Source organism: Aptenodytes forsteri, unplaced genomic scaffold, assembly GCF_000699145.1.
Source record: "Aptenodytes forsteri isolate BGI_AS27 unplaced genomic scaffold, ASM69914v1 Scaffold83, whole genome shotgun sequence".
Classification (NCBI taxonomy): Eukaryota; Metazoa; Chordata; class Aves; order Sphenisciformes; family Spheniscidae; genus Aptenodytes; species Aptenodytes forsteri.
The window spans coordinates 1,281,896-1,304,353 of NW_008795371.1; the positions used below are offsets into that span (position 1 = coordinate 1,281,896).

At 36.4% G+C, this 22,458-nt stretch overlaps 1 protein-coding gene across 1 annotated transcript in view; it reads left to right on the forward strand.

Moving 5' to 3' along the window:
• THSD4 (thrombospondin type 1 domain containing 4) overlaps positions 1-22,458 on the forward strand; it is a 312,812-nt gene that overhangs the window by 114,343 nt on the left and 176,011 nt on the right. Inside the window, exon 6 of the mRNA XM_009280340.2 lies at positions 926-1,062. Within this exon, the coding sequence (XP_009278615.1) occupies positions 926-1,062 (137 nt within the window). The remainder of the gene's footprint in view (positions 1-925; positions 1,063-22,458) is intronic.

Genomic DNA, 22,458 nt, shown 5'->3' on the forward strand with positions numbered 1-22,458 from the left:
AATTCTGTTTGTACCTCACTGCCACTGTGTAACAGTGCTACTCTTGGTTGGAAAGAAACTGAAGGTATTGTTATTTCAGTTGGCAAATAGGGGTAATGAACTATGTGCAACTTCAACATGACAGATGATTTGAAATAGAAAGACTACACAAATGTGTTAACAAACTTGATAGCATAAGATACGTGGAGTGTTAGGCTCTATCTGTTTAAGTAACAGATTTTCACAGGAGAAGATAACTTGTTTCTTGTCTTCTGTGTTCCTCTTGCCCAGAGTTCAATGAACTGATTTCCTTCTGGTTCTTGCATGTCGACAGAGATCCCGAGGTTTTGAGTAATGATGCGTTTTATATATTTTTAAAATTCAAAGAGTTGATCCTTTCTTAATTTTCTCTTGAACTAAGGAGTAGTCACTGAAGTGCAACTTGTAAAAAGGAAGAGAGAAAAAAATGGATTTTTTTAAAATTTGCATCTAGCTTGTTTTATGTGTTTCTTAATGCTAAATGTTAGTATGCTTATTTGACGTGAACCGACTGGTTACTGTATGTGAGCCTACTTCGATGCACATCTTTCTGATTGCAGTGGAATTTTGCTGACACTTAGGAGTTACGAAATGTCATAACATGTTACTATGCTTTAAGAAGACTAAATTTGCCAAAATTTTTATAAAACTAAAAATACTCTTGGTCATTTAGGAAAGTATCTGTCATTAAAAACTGAGATACTGTTTACATTTTCATAAGGTATGTTAGAATGTTTACCTTGGAGTTGGTTTCTTAATCACCATTCATTTGATGTAGTCATTCACATTGCATTGTATTTGCTTATTTGTTTCTTCCTCTCAAACCTTAGTGTTAGTTTAATGGGCTTTTCCTCTTTAAAACTCCTGTTGTGGTCTTTATAACGGGGACTTTTGTCTCTTCCCACAGTGAAGGGAAGTCAGAAGTGTGAGCTGAATTGCCGTGCGATAGGCTACCGATTCTATGTGAGACAAGCTGAAAAGGTGATAGATGGGACACCCTGTGACCAAAACGGAACTTCAATCTGTGTGGCAGGGCAGTGCAAGGTAAGGCTACTATCTCTAGCAAGTTTGCCTGTAGACTGTCTGTGCCGTGTTTAATTTCTGTAAGAGGTTGATACAACCGTACCTGTGAAATGGTATCTTGAACTTTTCTTTTTTTTTTTTTTTAAGTAAGTGTGAAAAATGTTAACTTTTATTATTACTGGTTTTATTTCTTAACTAATGTTTCTGTCTACTGAGAACAAACTATGGAATGCTGAAAGGCTGGATTCAGAAGGTGTTCTGGCCAAGATTAAGGTGATTTCCAGTGAGCTTTTTCCACATATTTAGCTTTCTACAGAAGAGATTCTGTGAAAGAATCAGAACAAAAAAATTGGAAGCTTAAATAAGAGAGAAATGTAGTATCTTTCTTTGATTAAACGTTAGAGTGGAGATATTTTTTTCAGTCTGCAGCATAATGGTACATTCCGTTATGTGTTTATTTTCATTGCTTTTTGGCTGGTGTTAGTGTAACTTTTCTGATTGGTCCTGATTGCCATTTTTAAGAATTGGGTCTTACTGGCTGTCCATTTACTCAGCAGTGATGTTCTCTTAGTGCATCTATTTAAACTGTTCCTCAGTAATGTTTACTTAATGCTCAGTGAAGTGATGTAGTCTATCATTCTTAAAGAGTTAAATAGAACCAGTTCTGTAGTGGTGTTCAGTGCCTTATAAGCAATAAAATACCATGAGAAAGCCAAGATAAAGCAGGTAAAGGCACTTCTTACTCTGTGCACTTTGTAGTGGTTCTCACTACAGCAAAGTAGAATGAGAGTGTGAGCTGGGAGAAGCTGAAGGAGTGGACAGAGTTCTCATATGCAGTAGTACTAACTGCACTTGTGCAGAAGGCTGAACATCGGAAGCTTTGGGAGACAGACACATCTAGCTAAAATATTAAAAGGTTTGTGTTTTTATTCTGAAGAGGAACTTAATTCAGACATTTTCCAGCTTCTTGTGGTTAGTTCTTTTGATCTGTAGCAATTCACTTATTCATTACTTGCAATCTCAGTAAAATTGTAAGGTGGATGTCTGCTGAAAGAGACTTGACCTGTTGGACCATGCAATAGTTATGTTGAGATTCTGTGTGTGTGTAAACCACACTCTACTCTTCTTTGTTTTGAAGTTTTGAGTTAGTATTTGAGGGAGTATTCAGAGATACATACGTGAAACTAAAGGAAAATACAGTATTACAGCTTCACGGTGATTTGAAGCACTGTCATTATTGACTCAGTTATTCTTTTTTCAGTGATGTCCGTGGTTCAAGATTAGAAAGTCAGTGCTACATCTTTGGTGAAATTTTACCTCTGAATAGTCAATAGCATGTTTGCATTTGAGGGAAGTTGATAATGTTATGTCAGATGAGATATGCTTCATTCTTCTTCTTAAAAGTACTTTATGTTTCAGGATAGATTCGCGTGTATTAAAATCACTTATCTTGTTCCTTTTTTATCTATTCCATATGTAAAATCTCATGTTCCCTATGATTTAAGGATGAATAAATCTGATACACAAATGAATATTAGGTTGCATGTATTGCCTGTCTCCTTGGACTCCGAGACTGTATCCACTTGCGTAGGCAGCAAAACTACTAAAAATAAAAAAAAACCCTTTACTTAACAGTGATATTATATGCTGTAGAGTGCACATGGATGTAGCTGAAGGATGTAATAATTAGAGAATCAAATAATTTGTTTTGTACAGTCAGATGCTTAAGAGAATATTTTTCTGAGAAGTTGTAAGCATTTACAGTTAACTGAAAATGTTTCTCAAGTAATGAAGCTTATTCAAATCTTTGTAGTAGGTAGCTCTTCCTTAATGGCACATTATTTTATTTTTTTTAAAGTCAGATAATTTAAGGGTCTAACGAATTTATGGTCTCCATCACCCTCTGTTGGACATTTTGCTGCATTACCAGAACAATAATATCCTTGTGTTAAAAAACCATGGTCTATTTTGTTCCCAGGACCATTGTTTCTGGTTAGTATTTTCAGTTTACCTTATTCTTAGAAACAAAAGATGGAAAGTGTTGCTATAATAAAAATTACTTAGAAACAGAATAAAGAATACAATAGAGACAGGTTTACCTTCATCTAAAATAAAAATTAAACATGTATGAAGTAAGGTATTTCTCACTTACCACTTTTTAACCATTTAAAACATTATGTAAGGCAACGACAAGTAACATTAGTTAGAATTTCTCAATATATAAAATGCAGCCACACCTGTTAACACTGAAAATACATTAAAGAGAAGTTTTGTCTTAACGTCAAAACCAGAATGTTTAATACATTAATTCTCTCCTTTTTGAGTTGTTAACCAATGTTAGATACAATAGCCTTTTAAACCTGAAGTATTGTTTAATCTTATCAGCAAAGATAAACTATAGCATAAGAGAAGATTTTAAAAACAGTAGTATGTACAAAAGTCCTTCTTAAAGCATGGTTGTTGTGGCCATTAAAATATCATGTAGTAAGGTTAGAACAGCAGTATATTTCTGAGTACCTCTGAACAGCATCCCAGTAACCATTTCCATATTTCCAGAGAGTGTCTTTTTTCACTGTTTGCTGTTCTTTTGTTCAGCTGGCCCCCAGAGTCGGAAGTAAAAACTTTATAACTTGTCCAGCACAAGACGTGGTATGTAAAAGCTCACTTTTCAGACATAGTCCTTTAACAAAACTTACTATGTTCTCATGATAAAATACCCAAATTTGTTTGTTGGTTTTTTCACTTTCTTATTTGTCTGTGACATTGCAGTAATATATGGCACATATAATAATGCAAGTACTACAAAAAAAGCTCACTCATCATTGAAATGATTATGTACTTCCTGGTGTAGACTAGACTCTGAATTCTAATGAAATGAAATATTTTTAAAGCAATTAAATAATTTTAAAATAAAACTAGGCAAAATGGCAGGAACTTGGTGATATTCTACTTATGCAGAAGAAGGAGGTATAACAATGATCTTTATAATCAGTTTTATTATTTCTGGGTAAAATTGTTTTTCTGCACATTTGAACAATGTTCTTTCTGATGAATTTTGGAAAGTGAACGAACTTTTTCATTGACGGTCCTATTGAGTTCCACTTTTGTTTTTTCAAAATTTTTATTTAGTGCCACAGCTCGTTATTGCTAATATAAATGCTTTGAATATGTTTCAGTATTATTGAGTATGTGTTGTTTGTTTTAATACATTTGGTACCCCTCCCCTAACTCTGAATTTTCACAGTGCTGTTAAGTTAAAGAATGCCTACTAATGGGGCTTCTTCAACCTGCTATTTAACCAGAAGGGTGTGTGTTCTTGTTTTGAGATTTTTTTTCCGCTTGTTTTAAATCAGTGTATCCTTTTATTTCTTCTGGAGCCAGTGGGATGATGCTACTCAGTAACTTTTAAGTTTAGAAGAAAAATGCAAGTAGAATATTGAGGAGGTTTTAATAAATAAAGCAAAGTATGAGGAAAGAATGCCCTTAATAATTTTGGCCTTGACCATAGTTTACTAAATGTACCTATAGGGAAGCATGTTGCATGCGTTTTTTGCACGCATCTAGGACACTTCTGCTAGAAGTCTTTCCCAATACTTGGGCAGGTGTGAGCACTGACTCGTAGTTTTGGAGACAGAAAAAAGGTTATTTGGAAGCTGTGAAGCAAATTGGTTTTGTAGAGATATTAGTTACCACGCAGTGGCGCACTTTACAAAAGTATTATTTAGCATTTCACATAAAACTTCATTTGGGTGGGAACTGTATATATCTTTTCAAGGTACCTGAAACAACTATTCTCTCTCCCCTGATTTTTATATTATATTTTCTTTTGCATTGTAGTTTATTTTCATCTTCCAGTTAACTTCTGAAGTTAACTGAAAATATCTGAGCAGTTTTAAAATGCACACAGTGAGTAACTTCAGTAGTAAAATGACTGACAGTAGACATTTTACTTGCCTTTTTTAAAAAAAAAATGCATCAGATGTTGAAATCCTTGCAAACTTTATAGGGAGGTAACTTAAGTCAGCTATAGGAAGCATAGCCAAGCATGCTAAATCTCCATTAGAAAAACATGATTAGGCAAGGAGCTCCCATTTGCAACTCTGCTTATGTGCACTAGTGTCCAGGTAACAGAACTATAGGTGGCATTATTGTTTTAAGTTAGGGAACTCTTAATGACTGTAGGATCAGAGTAACAGATTGGAGTGATGAGAACTGTGTACTTTCCTTAAGTTAGGGTTATTCTCATAAGTCATATATGCTGGAATATAGTCCTATGGTTGTTCTTGTAAGGGTAAAGAATCTGTTTTCGGTAGGAATCTCAACTTACTTGTGTAATGATTGCTTAAACTGAATAAAAGTCTGGGGTGGATTTGGGTTTTTTGTGTGTGTGCTTTCTTAAAGTTGGAGCCAGACTTCTCTCCTTTCTCTATCTTCTTTTATTTAGTTTGTAGGTTCTTCTGAGCAAGTACTCTGTACGGTACTAGCTTCTGTGAAGCTTCTCTCCTTGTTCCTCAGGCATTACAGTGTTCATTTTTTACCAACAATAATGTAAGGAAGAACCTAATACCTGGATTAATATAGCAGAAGCAAGGGCACATGGATATCTGTATCTGTCCTTCAGCTGAATTACAGAAAACGTTTGTGGTTGCTTGTTCGTCTTGCTTGGATGCTCAGAAGAGGGGGGTGTATTCTTCACTGCCCAGGAACTTTATAAAGCTCTATGTTTTGAGATATGAAGATGTTGAAAGCAGCCTGAGAAACTGTACCAAATGAAACATTGGTCTGTGCCTCAGTGGCATGCTCTGGCCGTCAGTACTTTGGTATTAGCCTAACTAGCACAAAGACGAGTGAAGATTGGTGTCAAGCATTGTGTGTATTTGAGGAGGAACAATGTAATGAACTGTTTCTAGTTATTTGACCTTATCCTAAAAGTGGGCCTTGAAATAGTGAATTACTTACATTGTTTTTACCATGGGAGCCGCTGTGTGAAGAAGTTGCATGCTGCAGAGAATTGTCATCAAGGCTTTGCCCAGGATATAGAATCACAGAATCATAGAATAGTTTGGGTTGGAAGGGACCTCTAAAGGTCATCTAGTCCAACCCCCCTGCTGTGGGCAGGGACATCTTCAACTAGATCAGGTTGCATGATTGTGCACAGGATATGGTCTGTGGAAGTGGAGAGCTAGGTCATGGAGCCTAATGGCATTCAGATGCTGAAATGCATTTCAGAATCAAGTGAACATTAAATCTCTAGTTTGTTAATATTCAAGGCTTGCTTTTTTCTTATTTTTTGTTTGGTTTCTATCGATAGTACCTGAGGACACCATGCTCTGAGCTCAAGACCTTTTCAAGGAGTAGGTAGGATGCATTGAAAGAAGCAAAAATCCACATTTTGCCAGATCTTTATTTAGTTTTGCTCATACTGTGTATGGAGCCTCTGTTGGATGCTTTTTCTTTCAAGGGAAAATGGTTGATCTGTAAAACATACCATGAAAGTGAAAAACTATAGTTATAATAGAATGTTCTCTCCTTCTCTCTGCCTTTTCATATATACCATTATAATTTCTTGGTTGTTGGAAATAGGACTCTTCATTGTTTCTCTTCATAATGACTTGCTAATGCCAAGCATTGAATTGGGAAACACCTGCCTGGCATTAATAAGGTGTTAATGGAAGAAAGGTTCCTGGGAGCTAAGAAATAACTCCTTTTGCCACTTCTTCCCTTTGCATAGTTTTCTTTTAAATGTTTTACAGAGACTAAGTGAGCCTCTGTAAGATTGCTTGACCTCACTGTCTAAAATGTCTTTCTGCCCTCCTCTATTTATAAAGTAACATTAAAATTTTTTTTGGCATATGATCTTTGGCCATGACCTAATTTAAGTTGCTTCTGATAGCTGATGCACAGCAGGTGCAATCACTGCATGTGAAAGATACTGAAAGGATAACTTTACTACCTTTGAACTGAGCTAAAACTCATGTCAAATCTGATGATAGGAAATTGTGAATAGCAAAGCATTCAAGTCAGTTAAGTTCAAACAAAATGAGTAAGCACTAGATCTGTATATTTGTTCTTTTCCCCTGTCTATCAGCCTCTTATCCTGAGAAAGAGCTCATAATCCAAAGGATGGAGCTCCTCACTCTTCCATGAAGCTGCTATCTGAATCTATAGTTCTGCACTCTTTAGTCTCATTATAAATAACCCAATAATACAGATGTTATCAGGGTCAGATGTTACTTACAATGGCATTTAACATATTTATGCAGCCCATATAATACAGCATTTATGCTAGTGCTGTGTTTTCTTGTTTTGTTTCTTTTTTTTTTCCCCAGTTTTAAGCCAGTTATGGGGGGACAAACTGTTCTTGATTCAGTTTAAGTTAACACAGTATAGGTATGGAATAAAACCCACTGAAATAACCTTAAGCAGGCATGAAAATTTTTAATAAATTTAATTTAATGAGAGTGAATTTATATAAGATCTACATGTAATAATTGTGTACATAGCCTTTTTTTTTCCTCTAGCACTTGGAACCCCAAAGTGAGATTTCACTGTTTTGTTGAATTATAGCCTGACAAGAAATTTGTGAAAAGACACAACATAGTTCAATAACATTAAATTTTGACTTACAGCTCAAAGTACTGGAGAAAACTGTTATCACTGTAAGTTAATATGTTTTCACCAGAGCTGCTGGGGAAAAAGTAAAATAAAATACTTATGCTAGAAAAAACCTGATTAAACAGGCTCTTTTCTTAAGTGATAAACAATTCCCGTGTCAAATACCTGAGGTAAAATCTCAGTCTTGAAAACTGTCCTAATCAGCATTCAAAACATTAAAGGCTTTGTAGAATTTTATTTATCATTTCAAGTTCCATAGCATATCAATAGAATGGGAAATTAAGGTTAACTGATGTTCATGATTGTATGAAATATATTCCTTCTTTTAGATCAAATTATCTAGATCATTTTCTTAAATGGCAGAGAAAACAGCTTCCGTGTGTAACTGTGAAGATTTAAAAAATAAAATATTAGCATTTCCAATTATATTATATCTTACTGCTATATAGTGTTACGCAATTACATAAAAATAAAATGAAATTTGAAAAACCCCAACAAACAAAAACCAAACAAACCTAAAATGGTTTTACAGAATGTCTTAATTCTAAAATGTTTTTTAACTGCTTTTAAATATTCTGCATAGCATATTGCTTTGAAAATGTTTGCCTTACTTCAGTTTGGAGCAAAAACAGATGCAGAAGTGCGCCATACAATGGCTAATCCAAATTCTGATTATCTCTGTGCTCCACTGTGTCTTTGTTTTCCTGTCAAATGTAGTCAATAATGTATAACCTGCCTATCTGAAGCGGTTTGAGACGTAGGAAAGTAAAGGAGTTGTGTGTAGCTTTAATTTGCTCTTATTTCTGCAATTCTTTTTAACTATTATTTTGCACATTCAGATGTCTTTCTAAAAAGGTAGAATGTAATCCTTAGTCTGCAGTATGCAGTCGCAGTATGCATCTGTCTTCACAGGTTGGATAACAGTGTTAGAAAATACATACCAGCTTTGAGCTTAATTGTATCACTACAAAAATAGTTCTGAATGCAAATGCTATTAACTCTAGTGATTAAGTGACACGATTAGAGAATCTTACTACATTTGAGGTACCCTTCTCTCTGAACTAGTTTCAAAATAATAAATTTTTTAAAAAAATCCAAAATAAAACTAAAAAAAAATTAAAGTTTTCAAGAGTGCCGAGGATACTAATGGAATACAAAATAAAAATATTGTATGTTGTTGGGCCTTGTTTTTTTCCCTGTTTAAACAGATTGATCTATATCAGGCTGCAAGTGAAGCCAGGTTTGTTTATTCATCTGGCAGTATTCCCTAGGTTGGAATAATCAAATAATCACTCTTGGGTGCTACTGACTTTCTCTGGGTTTAGTATTGAGTACATATTCTCTTCTTCAGTCTTTGACTCCGAGACAGCTGATGATTCTAGCAGCTGAAGAGTAAACCAACCTGTATAATTCCCCTGCCAGTCATTTTTTTTTCTGTTCCTATCTTTTAAACCTTTTTTCCAACATTTTAGTGTAGTATCTTTTTTAATGACAGTCCTTTTAGTTTTGACTTTATTGTTTAAAGTTTCTCTTTTTGCTTGAAGCTGTTGATAGTAATTTTAAGTGTCTTTCTGAGGCCTACAACTGGCAGCGTTTGCTGGGTAGGGAGTGAGAGATGAACTTGATTGTTTTGAGTTCACAGTACAAACAGCAGCACATGCAATTTAGTAATCCTCCCAGTAGAGTCATGTTCTGCACCTAACATGGTTTTAAAGAGACAAGATAAAGTCCTGTAATACAGTAATATACTACTATGAAAGGATGCTGAGAGTGTTTATTAAGAAACATTCAGTAACACACCAGTCCCTTCACATGGTTGTTCATAAACAAACCTGAGCTCTTGGATCACTGGTTCTGCTTCTGAATTACTGGTTTTCTGCTGTGATGTGGAAGTTGTGTAGACAAGAAAAAAGGAGTATGGATAAAAATACAAGATAAATGTGATCTCAAAACTATTATTTTTTCTCAGTCCCTTTCAAGAGTATTCATGAATGTGTTCTAACTAAACAAGCGATGATAACCTGTGGTAAGATAGCTTGCACCATGGTACTGCATTCACAAAAGAGGCAAACTGATGAAGAACTATGTACTCTGTACTGTGGTTGAGGTGGAAGTGTTTTATGTGATGTCTCTTATGCAGGAATTACTAATTTATAGTTAATGCCTTTTAAGTAACCAAGAGAACCAATCTGTTTTGTGTTACGTTACAGCAGTTCAAAGAAAAAAGAAATACAAGAAATTTCAACCAGTTGAAATTCATTCGAGGGAGATGGGAAAGCGATTGTAAAAGAGAATCATGTAGCTAGTGTAAGACTACTGAGGTTAAATAGCAAAAGGAAACAAAGTAATTTAGATTTTATTGCAAAGAAACAAAGAGGGCTGCAGCAGAAATAATGTTCTGAAACTCATGTGAGGGATCTGTTTAACACCTGGACAAGCAAGCAATGGGGACAAAGTTATGAAGAAGGGGACTGAGTGTATAAATATGCATTCTTGTTCTCCTATTTAGAACATGGATGAAAACTTCACAATTATTCCTAAATTATAAATGATACCATAAAAACAAACTGATCTGTGTTTTTAGTTACAGAATTTTTCTCTGTTAATTGACTGGATTATGTTTCTTGTGCTAGAGATCAGAGCTTGGAAATGTTCAAGCCATTTGACTTTCAGCATCTCATTGTGGTGATTAGGTTAGGATTCCCAAAAAGGGCTTATAGATTCCTCTCTGCAGAATGTATAAAGAGATCCTGGCACCTTGGTTAGAAGTGGGCCCGTGTGAACCTCATGAGGTTTAACAAGGCCAAGTGCAAGGTCCTGCACCTGGGTCAGGGCAACCCCCAGTATCAATACAGGCTGGGGGATGAAGGGGTGGAGAGCAGCCCTGCCCAGAAGGACTTGGGGGTACTGGTGGAGGAAAAGCTGGACATGAGCCAGCAATGTGCGCTCGCAGCCCAGAAGGCCAATCGTATCCTGGGCTGCATCAAAAGCAGCGTGGCCAGCAGGTCGAGGGAGGTGATTCTGCCCCTCTGCTCTGCCCTGGTGAGACCCCACCTGGAGTCCTGCATCCAGCTCTGGAGCCCTCAGCATTTCAGCATAAGGAAGACGCGTACCTGTTGGAGCGGGTCCGGAAGAGGGCCACAAAAATGATCAGGGGGATGGAACACCTCTCCTGTGAAGAAAGGCTGAGAGAGTTGGGGTTGTTCAGCCTGGAGAAGAGAAGGCTTTGGGGAGACCTTATTGCAGCCTAGCAGTACTTAAAGGGGGCTTATGAAAAAACATGGCGGCAAACTTTTTAGCAGGGCCTGTTGCGACAGGACAAGGGGGAATGGCTTTAAAATGAAGGGGGGTAGATTCAGACTAGATATAAGGAAGACATTTTTGACGCTGAGGGTTGTGGAACACTGACCCAGGTTGCCCAGAGAGGTGGGGGATGCCCCATCCCTGGAAACATTCCAGGTCAGGTTGGACGGGGCTCTGAGCAACCTGATCTAGTTGAAGATGTCCCTGCCTGTGATTCTGTGCCTAAAACTAGACATTGTCAGTAGTCCCCCGATAGACTGAGTGGTATTTTGGCTTATTCTCTGTGTGTTGTATTTATGTCAGTAGAGGCTGTGATGCATCAGTCCGTTCAGGATTGGGCTGCATCAGTTTTGTGCCATTGTCCCAGGGAAATACTGGATAGGGAAACGTTGCATAGGGAAGCTTTCTCACTGCAGGGTGTGTCTTATGTCATACCAAAAATAACAATGAAGAAACTGTGTTCTTATTGTTGTCTGGTAATGTTTATACTAGAAGGCTGTCACTGTAAACAACCACAAATGATTTTGTCATGGTAAACACAGGAAAAGCTGAGGCGGGGGAAGACTTAGTTGTACGGTATTAGGGCAGGCTTGATATGGTATGACATGTTTTGTGAGAATTCTTATTTGGTTGTGTACTTTCTCTCTGCTTGCTTGCTGAGTGTCTGTTAGTAGAGTTCAACCTGCAGTGGGGTTGGAATGTGCAATAAGACTACTATAAGTTGTTACAAATAAAAAAGGCAATGTACGTGTGCTAAAGACAGCTTATTGGCAGATTGAAATGTTCACATGGCAGATGGGGTCATGAAGTGGGAAGGAGGCTATTTATGAACATTTGGGGAAAAATAAAGGCTTGCATGTGTGAGGATTTACGTGGTGAGTGCTAAAACAATCACTGAAACAATAAATGGAATTAGTATTTAATTTTCATTTTGATTTTTTTTTGTTGCTTTCTCTGTCAGTTTGAATCCACGCTGTTTCCTATGATGTCCATGGTCTAGAGATCAGCTTTTTTTTCTTTGTTTGCAGTTGGATAACCCTGTGCTGGTTTGTGGCTGCACCTCCTTTGTGCTAGTGCAGTGTTAGCAATTAGTGATATTTCAGAGCTCATCTTCTAGTCAGAGTTCTTAGAAATACAATATGAAAGTATATTTATTGCTAAAGGTTTGCTCATCTTTTCTCTTATAGTCCTAATATACCAACTGGTGGCAGGTTAATATTGGTAGTGTTTTAATTACTGTTACTAGTGATAAAATTACTGATAAGATGGAAATTTTATTACAATTCAGTCATTTCAGAAACTTTAGAATTTAGGTACTTTTTGGTTAACTACAAAACTACTAAGAAATTATAATAAACTATCAGGAGCCAATAACCCAGAAGTCTTAATGAAAGTAGAACAATTTTTAGAAAGTGATAACAGTGCAGCTTAGTCTGACCTAAGCGTTTTTTTACTAAGGAGCCAAATAGTAAGTAAATGCTTAATTTTATTTTGATGATTTTTTGAAGCAAATTGAAAATACTAATAAGAACTGGTAACAGAATATCCCCAAATACCTATTATTTAATCAGGAAACCGGAACAGCAATCTTGGAAATCTGGTCTGCGGGAAATTAAGTATTTAGGCTTTGTTTTCATTTAACTACATTATAATATTACTTTAGAGCCTGGAAAGGGTCCAGTATGTTTTTAGGCACTTCTATTAAAACAAAAATTACAATTTTGATAAGACTGCATTGGGCAAATTTGTCACATGAATAAATAAATCCTTGGGAGGAAGGTACATATAGACAGTAGTTCTGTGTGTGCATATATTTTTCTTTTTATGTAGGCACTTGCACACACACATATAGATGCACCCAGAGCAAATAGTTAAGGAGCTCTTCTGTCTTAAAATACGCTTGAAGTGTTGTCTTATTGTGATAAATGAAAGCCATGAAAAAAGGTACTACCGTGAATAAATAAATCCTTGGGAGGAAGGTACATATAGACAGTAGTTCTGTGTGTGCATATATTTTTCTTTTTATGTAGGCACTTGCACACACACATATAGATGCACCCAGAGCAAATAGTTAAGGAGCTCTTCTGTCTTAAAATACGCTTGAAGTGTTGTCTTATTGTGATAAATGAAAGCCATGAAAAAAGGTACTACCGTGTTAGGAATGTGGAAAGACATAAAATTTGCGGTAGTGTATGTGTAAAAGAAGAGACACTTGGAAAGCAGGAAAGTTCAAGCCTTACCAGTATCTAATGGAGAGATGAAGTCACCGGACTATGTAGAGTGCCTGGTTGGTTGCTCCTAAGAGCTAGTATGGATTCAGATCACTGTTCCAGTCAAACTAGTAGGGCTGTTCTGCAGTAGATTTCCTGGGTGACCTTGGATATTTCTTTTAATCTCTTTGGTTATCATTAATACAGCACTGTGTAAGGATACCTGAGCGTGTGCTGAATGGGCAAACTGGACCCAAAAGCTCTTTTTCAGACTCTGTAGCCCTGTTAAGAACCAATTTTTTTAACCGAGGTGGAGCCCAATAGTATTGTGACTTTCCTCCTTTGGGTGGCTTGCTGGGAACTGGTTCTTGTATCCTCCATATGATGCATCTTTGTCCCAAACGTGCTCTTAATGCCTAGATTCTCCATCTCAAAAATGGGAATAGTGTGGCAAATCCTTGTTTTATAGGATAAATACAATTTTTGAGACCTAATTGTAGTGAAATGTACATAGGGACTGGATTAATAGCAGTGTTGCACTTCATTGTAACAAACTGTTTTTTGTGTACTTTCTATATGTTTTGACCACATTGATCTGCAGGAAGTTGTGTTTTTGTGTTTTGCCCTTGAGCAGAACAAAGGTGTGGGAGAATATTCTCAGGGAGAGCAAGAATGTTGAGTCATAATTCTTTGCCGAGACCAGAATTTCAATTTTGATGCAGGAGCTCTTGTTTACAAGATGTTTTCAAGATACAGTTTAGTTTCACAGGAGTCTATGCAGAGTTCCCTTCAGTTTAAATTTCACATTGGTTAAGTTTTCCCATAAGGGTTTTGAGCTTTTCTCAAAAGCTCAAAATAAAAAAGTATTCTGGATGTCATCTGGTACCACCTCAGTATGTGAAATTTAATAAGATTAGATCAGAGATTGTAAAACGGTGTACAGCTAGATCAAAATGAGCTTGCTCAAACTTGGTTGAAATTGAATTTTTAACAGGACCTGAAATCGGCCAGACTTTCTTGTGGCTTCTCAGTGAAACTAGAATCATGATATTGACAGTTCTCTCCGCGCCCTGCCCCCCTGTGCCATGGTATTTGACTTTTCTCGAAGTCCTACAGACTGGAGTCACATGAATGTATGATAATTTAAGTTTTCATTTAAAGTAATGTAAATTTCCAGCTTCTGTGGCTGCTGAGAGAAATAAAAAACTGACTAGAACCATATACTTAATGCTCAGACTTCACAAAACCAGTGAGGTGAGTTCAAACCCTTATTAAAAATTCTATTGATTTGCAGTTCTGTGCCCTATTTTGGGGCCCCAAACATTTTATTGTTGTAACAACAGGTTTTTCACATTGGCAGAAATAGCGGCAAGACTTGAACAAAACAGAACAAATGTGATGTTATTACATAAGATTGACATATTTAATCCTTTTTATGGCCACAGCTTCTATGCAGTCACAGGAATATACTATGTTGTTGCTGATGATGAGATAATCCAATTTCCTGGAATTCTGACAATATGGTATCTTTGAACAAGAGTATTTATACCTTGCTCAATGGAGAAGTTGTCAAAACGCTTGTGAATAACTTCCTGTTCCCTCTTCGTAACAAACAGTGACACCTGATCTGTTCAAAGTCTCTTGTAAAAACCTACTTGAGCACAGGCATTAAATTTGATAGATATTCTTTTTAAATTATGGCGCATTTAAATGTATCAGTAATGTCTGCCACATTACATTGTTAGCTTTGTAGTGTGAGGCAGCTTAACCTGGCATCTAAGTGCATTTCATGAAATGAAAACTTGGCCAAGGTTAAAGTTGTTGTGCCCACAGTCAAGCAATCCTAATAGTTCACTGGCAGTATTTTAGTATAGTTTGGCTTATGTGTAGTTTTAACAAACCCTGTGTAGTGGAAATTAGAAACATAAGTATGTATGTATCTCATAGCAGGGAAAGATGACTTTGAAACAAAAATCTGTTTTCTTCTATAAAATACAAAATGTTTTTACAGACATTGCCTTTCCCTTTCCATACTAGAACTGTGCCTATAATTTTAATAACTGTCGTTTGCCAGGATGTTGACCTTATAGAAATTAGAAATGTCAGAGACTTGTTAGTTACTGATATTGGGCTGTTGTTGATGCTATTTATATGTAGTCTGGCTTATTCTTCTCAAGTTCATGAACACACAAGGAACTATGATGACAGAAGCAGGAATGTGCGTATCGGTTTGGTCCCTATGTAAGTATGAAAAATATCGGCAGAATACTTCAGAAACTAGTTACGAGTAAAATCAGTCCTCTAGTCCCAAACTTTTCTGTGACAGAGGCACTTCCTTTCCCTTCCTGTCCATGTTTATTCCCTGTACCCCAAGCGTTTTTCTGTAGAGAGGTGTGAGCCTTTACACACAAGTCTAATGAATTTATGTGGATGTTTCTAGTATGCATTGGTGATACCTTATAAAATGCAAGGTGGAAGAATTGCTTAGTATAACATTTTTCAAGGGGACTAAGTTCCTGCTATAGTGTTAAATACATGTTCTTACAAAGCAGATGCTTCTTCCTCAACACTGTTCTTGACATATGATTACAATAAATGAATGTAGTCTTGCTTTCCTAGAAGGGTTGTTTTACACCATAGCTGTATTGCTGATGTGTTCTCTTTAGTACACACAGTTTTACCCGGTTTAGTAGGGTGGAAAGTATGACAAAAGGAAGAATTGGGATTCTCTAGCTGTAACTTACTTGATGCTTCTGTTGATGATAATTGGAGCAGAATCAAATCTAGACCGTTCTGCTATAGATTTGCAGTGACACCGGTAAGGAAGAACATTCTGTAGAGGAGATAATGGAGGACTTTGAAGTCTTGCACAGCTTGGGTAGTACGAGAAGGAAATGTGTATGTTTCACATATGTGTGCAGTATGTACAGTACAACAAATAGCTTGAAGAAAACATGGCTTTAAATCAACTGGTATATGCTAATGTTTGGAAGTACTTCAGGGGTTGGATGCAAGACCACGTTATTGCAGATTAGCTAAACAACAGTAACCACCTGTGACTGATGCTTGTTCATGTCAAGTAAGAAATAATGCAGCCTGGAATTGCTGCAACTAGAGACTTAAGATAATCGCATTACCTTTCATTTGCTGTGGGCGAAGGGTTATGCAATTATTGTAGCTCTGTTCATCTGTATTAACATTAAATTTCAGTAACTAGCTGTAGCTTGAGTATTGATTTTACTCATATTAGAAAATGAATTTTCCTAAAAGAAATTAACCTTTTGAAAAAATGTCACCTTTCAGAATGGCTCTTTTAATTTTTCTAGCGGCTTTCATGATCCAAAACAATGTGAGCAAGGGGCACTGTTCCCTTGAGGAAGAGAGGTAGCTGATAGAGGGAAAATTGAGTAAACATACTTGTCAGAAGAGAACCCAGGCCTGCATCTCAACAACTTCAGTAGCAAATTGAGCAATTCCTAGCAGTTTCATTGCTCCTAAAAGCTATTTTAGGCTAAAATAAATTAGTTCAGTACACTTCCATGCTGGAGGTTGAGATGGTGGTCTTCTGGAGAGTCAGAAAGATAGCTTGGATCTCTGATTTCTCCAGCTGGTCCATCGGGATTCGGGACATCTTTTCTGTTGCTCCTGCGGAAGTTGTCACTTCAGTTAGAATACTTATCGCAACAAATTGATAATACTGGAAAAGCATCTTCTTGTTTTGTTTTTTTCCTTTTGGGATGCAGTGAATGGTGAATTGTTTCCTTCTTGGCAGCTTCTTTGGAAGTGGGCAAATTTTTGGAGTGGTGGATGCCTCTCTGCTGAAGAGGACATTAGTTACTATTATTCTATGAGAAAACAGTGAGTAGTTCTAGGAGCTACCAGTAATTCTACAAAAATTAGTAAATGTGAATCATGCCTTTGAATTCAATGCAGTAAACATGCATGAAATTTTGCTGAGAGCATTGCTATCTAGTGTGTGTTACGAATTCAAAAAGAATATGTGGCTTGGATGTAGGTTTTTGTGCCCACCTCACCTCCCCGCTGCTTTTGGTGCTGTTTGACTTTAATGATTCTCCATTGCTTAGGTGTATTTTAATATTTTAGGGACTACATTAAGCTATTGTGATCAGCACTTGAATCATCTTGAGGTAAAAATTCTACATTTTTGTCTTTTTGAACATTTTTCTTCAGGCTATTCAAGCCAGGTATATTACACACGCATACAGGTAGGGCTTCTGTTGTTTTTGAAGGTAAACTGGATTTTTAAATTCAAATAGATGCTCTTTTTTGTATTGCTATGCTTTTTTACTAGGGTTTGTTCAGTAAATGAAATATGTTTTAATGGTTTTTATGAGAAGTAGAAATGTATTTTTGGGTTTTCATAATTTTCAGTACTTAAACGCAAAGACCGGTATGTCTAAATGTACCTTAGCCATTGCAGAACATCTTTTTTGGGGTTTGTGTTGATAGGCCAAATCTCATTTTCTTGTAGCTGTGTATGTGTCTAAAGCTGAAGAAGAACTTGGCTAATCTTTTCCACTTTTTTTAAAAGAAAAGTTCACGCATTTATGCAGTTAGTAAATATTCTTGTTTCACAATTTAAGATTCTCATAAACAGTCATGTAGAGAAAAGTGTGTCTTAAGGTGTCTTCAGTAGTAAAATTGGAGAAGGACTGAATGTGAAATATTGAGAGATTTGAGGGATATTATGCATTCACTAAAGCTTATTTAAATAAAATATGAACACAGGCAAATTGGACCCTAAATTCTGGGCCAGACGACTGCTTAATTTTAAAATATTCATCCAATGTCTGCTGAGAGGGAGGAAACAACTTTTAAAATAGGTTCAGGTGGCCTCGTGCAACCCTTGAGTATTATAAAGCAGCACGATCTTTCAATCAGATTCTTCTTGTATCTAATGGAAGAAATATGTATGCATTGAAACTATATTATTGTCTGAATACCCAGCATTTAAACCCTTAAATAAGTACAGTGGCCTGCATGGAAGCAGCCTAAAATGTCTGTATTCCTTAAGACTGGAAAATAGTTGTCATAATTGTATGTGTCTCCTACCATGGCAAGCCTTCATTTTAAAGGGATTGTTGCAGTTTATGCTCACATTTCAAGAAATGGGGCATGACTGAAAAGTCTTTGACCTCTGGAAATCCTACCTGCACAAGGATATTGTTTTACAGCCTATAGAATTTTATTAAAACAAATAAATTTTATTACTGTGAGATTTGTTTGTTTAGAGTTGGCTGTATGTGGCAGATGCAGTTTATCTTATGTGTCTAAAGTTTGTTAAGCCCTTTTGCCGACACAAAGTCACAGTGTGACGGACATGACTTCTGAACTCTGGAATGTTTGCAGTGGACTCTTAGACTGCTCCGAGGTCATTCACCTTTGTTATGGACACTAATGAGTTTGTACAGCTACTAAGGCTAGACTGGAGCTTGGAATTGCTTTTGTAGGTTTGTTTCCCCCCTCTGATATGCTTATAAGTCTTAAATTTCTATCCTCTAGGATGGCAAGATATTAAAAAAAAAAGTTATGTGTTTGCAAGTAATACTTGTACATTGTGATTTTCTTCCACCTTCCATACAGCTCTGAGATCATTGCTGTTTTCAGCAACAAAATCAAATGGGATGAAATAGATTCTGATATCATTGTTTGTGTTTTCCTTATGTATTAGTTGCTCATTCTTTATTCCAGTCTTCGTTTGATTTCCGCCCCCCTTTCAGTGATAAATGAAGTAGTAAATCTATATAACCAAAAAAGGGTAAAGCTAAGAATTTTTGGCATTTTGAAATAATATTTCTATGTAAATGTCATTGCTTGTTGCATATGGTTTTCCAGAGGTATTTTCTTGCCTGTGCAGTGTTTGTTCCATCAGTAACAAAACATGAAGATGATCTGACAGATTCATTGCAGATCTATAGTTGTCTTAGCTTTTAAAAGTAGCTTTGTGGAAAGTATACTTCATGGATGCTTTACTGTCCTTGTCACTTGTCCTGACAAAGATAGTTCACAGGATCAGTTACTGGACAGAACCAATTAAAACAGCCCAAAAGCAGATCATGAACAGCAATGCTAACTAGCGAGATCTTTCTGGACTGTAAAATGCTTGACTTCTGCTGTACAGTGCTTTTAAAAATGTGGGTTTCCAGTTGTTGTTGCTTAACGTTTCAATTGTACCAGATAGTTAAAGCAGTGTATATTTCTGTATTATTCAGGAGCCAGTACAAGCCAACCATGATGTACTTTCTGTGTATCTAATGTATTAGGAGTTTAAAGCCTTGTGTTTTTGTAGTTGTATTAGTTTTAAATTCTGCACTGCAATATCAACCAGCCAGTGAAAACAGTACTTAAGAAAAGCTTCAGGCTTATTTTTGCACTATGAGTCATTGTTAAAAAATGGATTCATCTTATTTATTTTCTCCTGCAGTGCAGCTTTGCTGAGCAAAGTATAAGTGTAGCTGAAACTTGGGACCACGTCCCTCAGAAAATGTTTTCTGTAGAGTTGTTCTCATCTTAAACTTGCTGGTAACTATTTTATAAAAAGGTATAAGAATCTTACCTGTCAGGTGTTTGGTCATTTGAACTGTCAAATGTTTAAGTTCCATTCTGAGAGAGAGAGAGAGAATTATTCGTCTTGTTAAATAGAAAGCTTTTGGTTTTGTTTTTATCAGAACCATGTTATCTTTATCTATCCTGCTTGCTAGGAAGCGTGAGGAGTACTCGTCAGTCTCAGAAAAATCTCACTCCTGTATTTTCAAATAATCTTAATAATATAAATGAAACTATTGCCACTTCATATACTGGCGGCTTCTGCTACCTTTGCCACTACTCTCTTTTCAACATCAGTGATGCAAAGAGGAAGAAGTCAAAAGTCCTCAGTTTCACCACTTGCATTGTGTTCCAGCTGTCAGGTTTTCCTGTGTTTAACTTGCCATGCAGTGGCAAGAATGAACCTGGCCTGGTAGTAGCAGTTCCTGAGTTTCATGGACATTGACATGGGAGGAATTGTTCTTTTGCCCTTGTTTTTGTTTTGTTTTGTTTTTTGGGTTTTTTTTAAAGGAATGTAACATCCTTTTTTTTCCTGTGCAGTTTTTATAACTCCATTTTCTAGATTGGATTAGATGCGAAATGGTCTTATCTTGGATAAGTCTTCTAGGCACCTCTTCTAGTTTCTCAAATACATTGCTTTGACGTTCCTGTCATAAAGCAGATTCCAATGAGAGAGGCTGTGTTTAGAAATGAGAAACACTTTCTAAGATTTTGTGGCATATTTTGTTCTGGCAAAAAATATTGCAGCTTTTGAGTGTCTGTAGCATTTAAACTGCAAGTAAATGAAAATTAAATTAGCTTATTTTGTTACTACAGTAGTTTCAAGGCATTCTGTTGGAAAATATTGAAAATGGGTATTTTTTGGAAGTATCTTCTATTTCTTACCAGCCTTAAAGGTGGTTGAATTTTTTTCCAATTTTGACATTGTACTGAATTCAGTGGGACTTGAAGCTATGTCCCATTGCTTTGAGAATTATCCCAGTTACCATGCTGCTTGATGCACTGGGCATGGTGTTACCTGTCAATACTGTGGCATCTGTTCCACTTCCTATAGAAGTTATGGTTGTTACTTGGAGCACGGTCCCACCTTCCAGGTAAGTATCCACTGCAGGCTGTTGAACCTTTCTCTTTCTTGTTCTCTGCCTCAGCATTGAGTAACTCCCACAGAAAACACTGAGGAATTTAAAGCATAATCCCACATTCAGACAAGCTGTAGTTGCTTGAGAACACACGTGAAAATTTTGGTAAGTCTTGCTAGATCTTGGAATTTCCACATCTTGGGCATGTGGGCATTGAGGAGTACTAGGAGGAGGTCACTGCCAGTATCCAGTGCGTTTTTTAAGTTAGCCTTTTACTTCTTTTCTTTTATTTCAAGTGCTTTAAAATGAAATAGTTATTTTCAAATGGAATGTGTCTTAGTTTGACTACTTTTTTTTTTCTTTAAAAAAAAAAAGCATTATGCTTATTTTTAAATCGATCCAAACTGTTTACTTTTTACATTTCTGTGGAGCAGACAGAGAACTTGTAATGAATAAAAAAAATTAGTAGAAGTGGCAGTAGATTTTTAGCTGTTGGTCTAGCAGAACAGAGGCTGATACATGGGACTCTAAGAGATTACCTGATAATGAGGACGCAGGGCTGTGTGACTCCACATGTTGCTTCGCTGTTCGTCACAGCATCTAGCATTACAAACTTACTTCCATTTTTTGACAAAATTTGTACAAACAGTTCATTCATGTGAGGATTTGTAAAGCTCTCCATTGAATAAAACCCAGAGAGGCATTGAATTCTTGTGGAAGTTAAAAATGCAGGACTGAATTCTTGATTACATTAGTGCACCTAGTTGAAATTATATTACAACTTCAGACTTAACATACATTGTTCTAAAAGTATTTTAAATTAAGTTCAGCCCATAAAAAGAGGGGGAGGTGTCAGTGCTTAGCAGCATTGGACAACTATGTTCCTTAGTAACTGGATGAGTTGTGTGAAGCGGCATAAACGCATCTGGAGAAAATGCTTGTATGCTCTAGTATTAGCTTTTCTTTTAGTTATGATTTCCAACACCTTTATTGAATAAGCATACTTAAAAATGCTCAGTTTAGGTTTGAAAATATCTTGGTGGATTTCAATAACTGGATTCCCAGTTAACTCTGATTAGGATTTTCTGTAAAGATAGTTAAACAAATTTTTTTTGATGTTGTGCATATTCCCTAGAAAGCTGCTGTACCTTCTTACAGCTTTACTGAACATTTGTTCTCCATTCTGCTTATTCCCTTTTTTAAGGGCTTGGGTCCAGGCCAGAGAGCACAATTATGCTTACATGGGCCTTGATTCTTAAACACGTGCCTAACTAAGCAAGTAAGCAGTCCCATTAAAGTCAATGGGATTACGTGCATATTTGGAGTTAGGTGCAGGCTTAAGTGCTTTGATGAATTGAAGCTTTACTGACTGAGAATTGTAACACAAAAAAGCTTTTCTAAGCACAGATATATTAATGAAAATGTTTAACTAATGTATCTCACATGGATAGAATCAGAAATACATATTTAGTAGGGAAAAAAGTTACACTAGATGAAAAGATCAGTAATTAATGACACAAAATCCTCAAGGAATAATGAGCATTGCTGGTGTACTGAAATAGGAAGTCCAGTGTATGCTGCATTTTTTAGTGTGGGAAATAATTGCAGTCACCTGATATGGAGAGTTACGGTGGGAGTAGCTT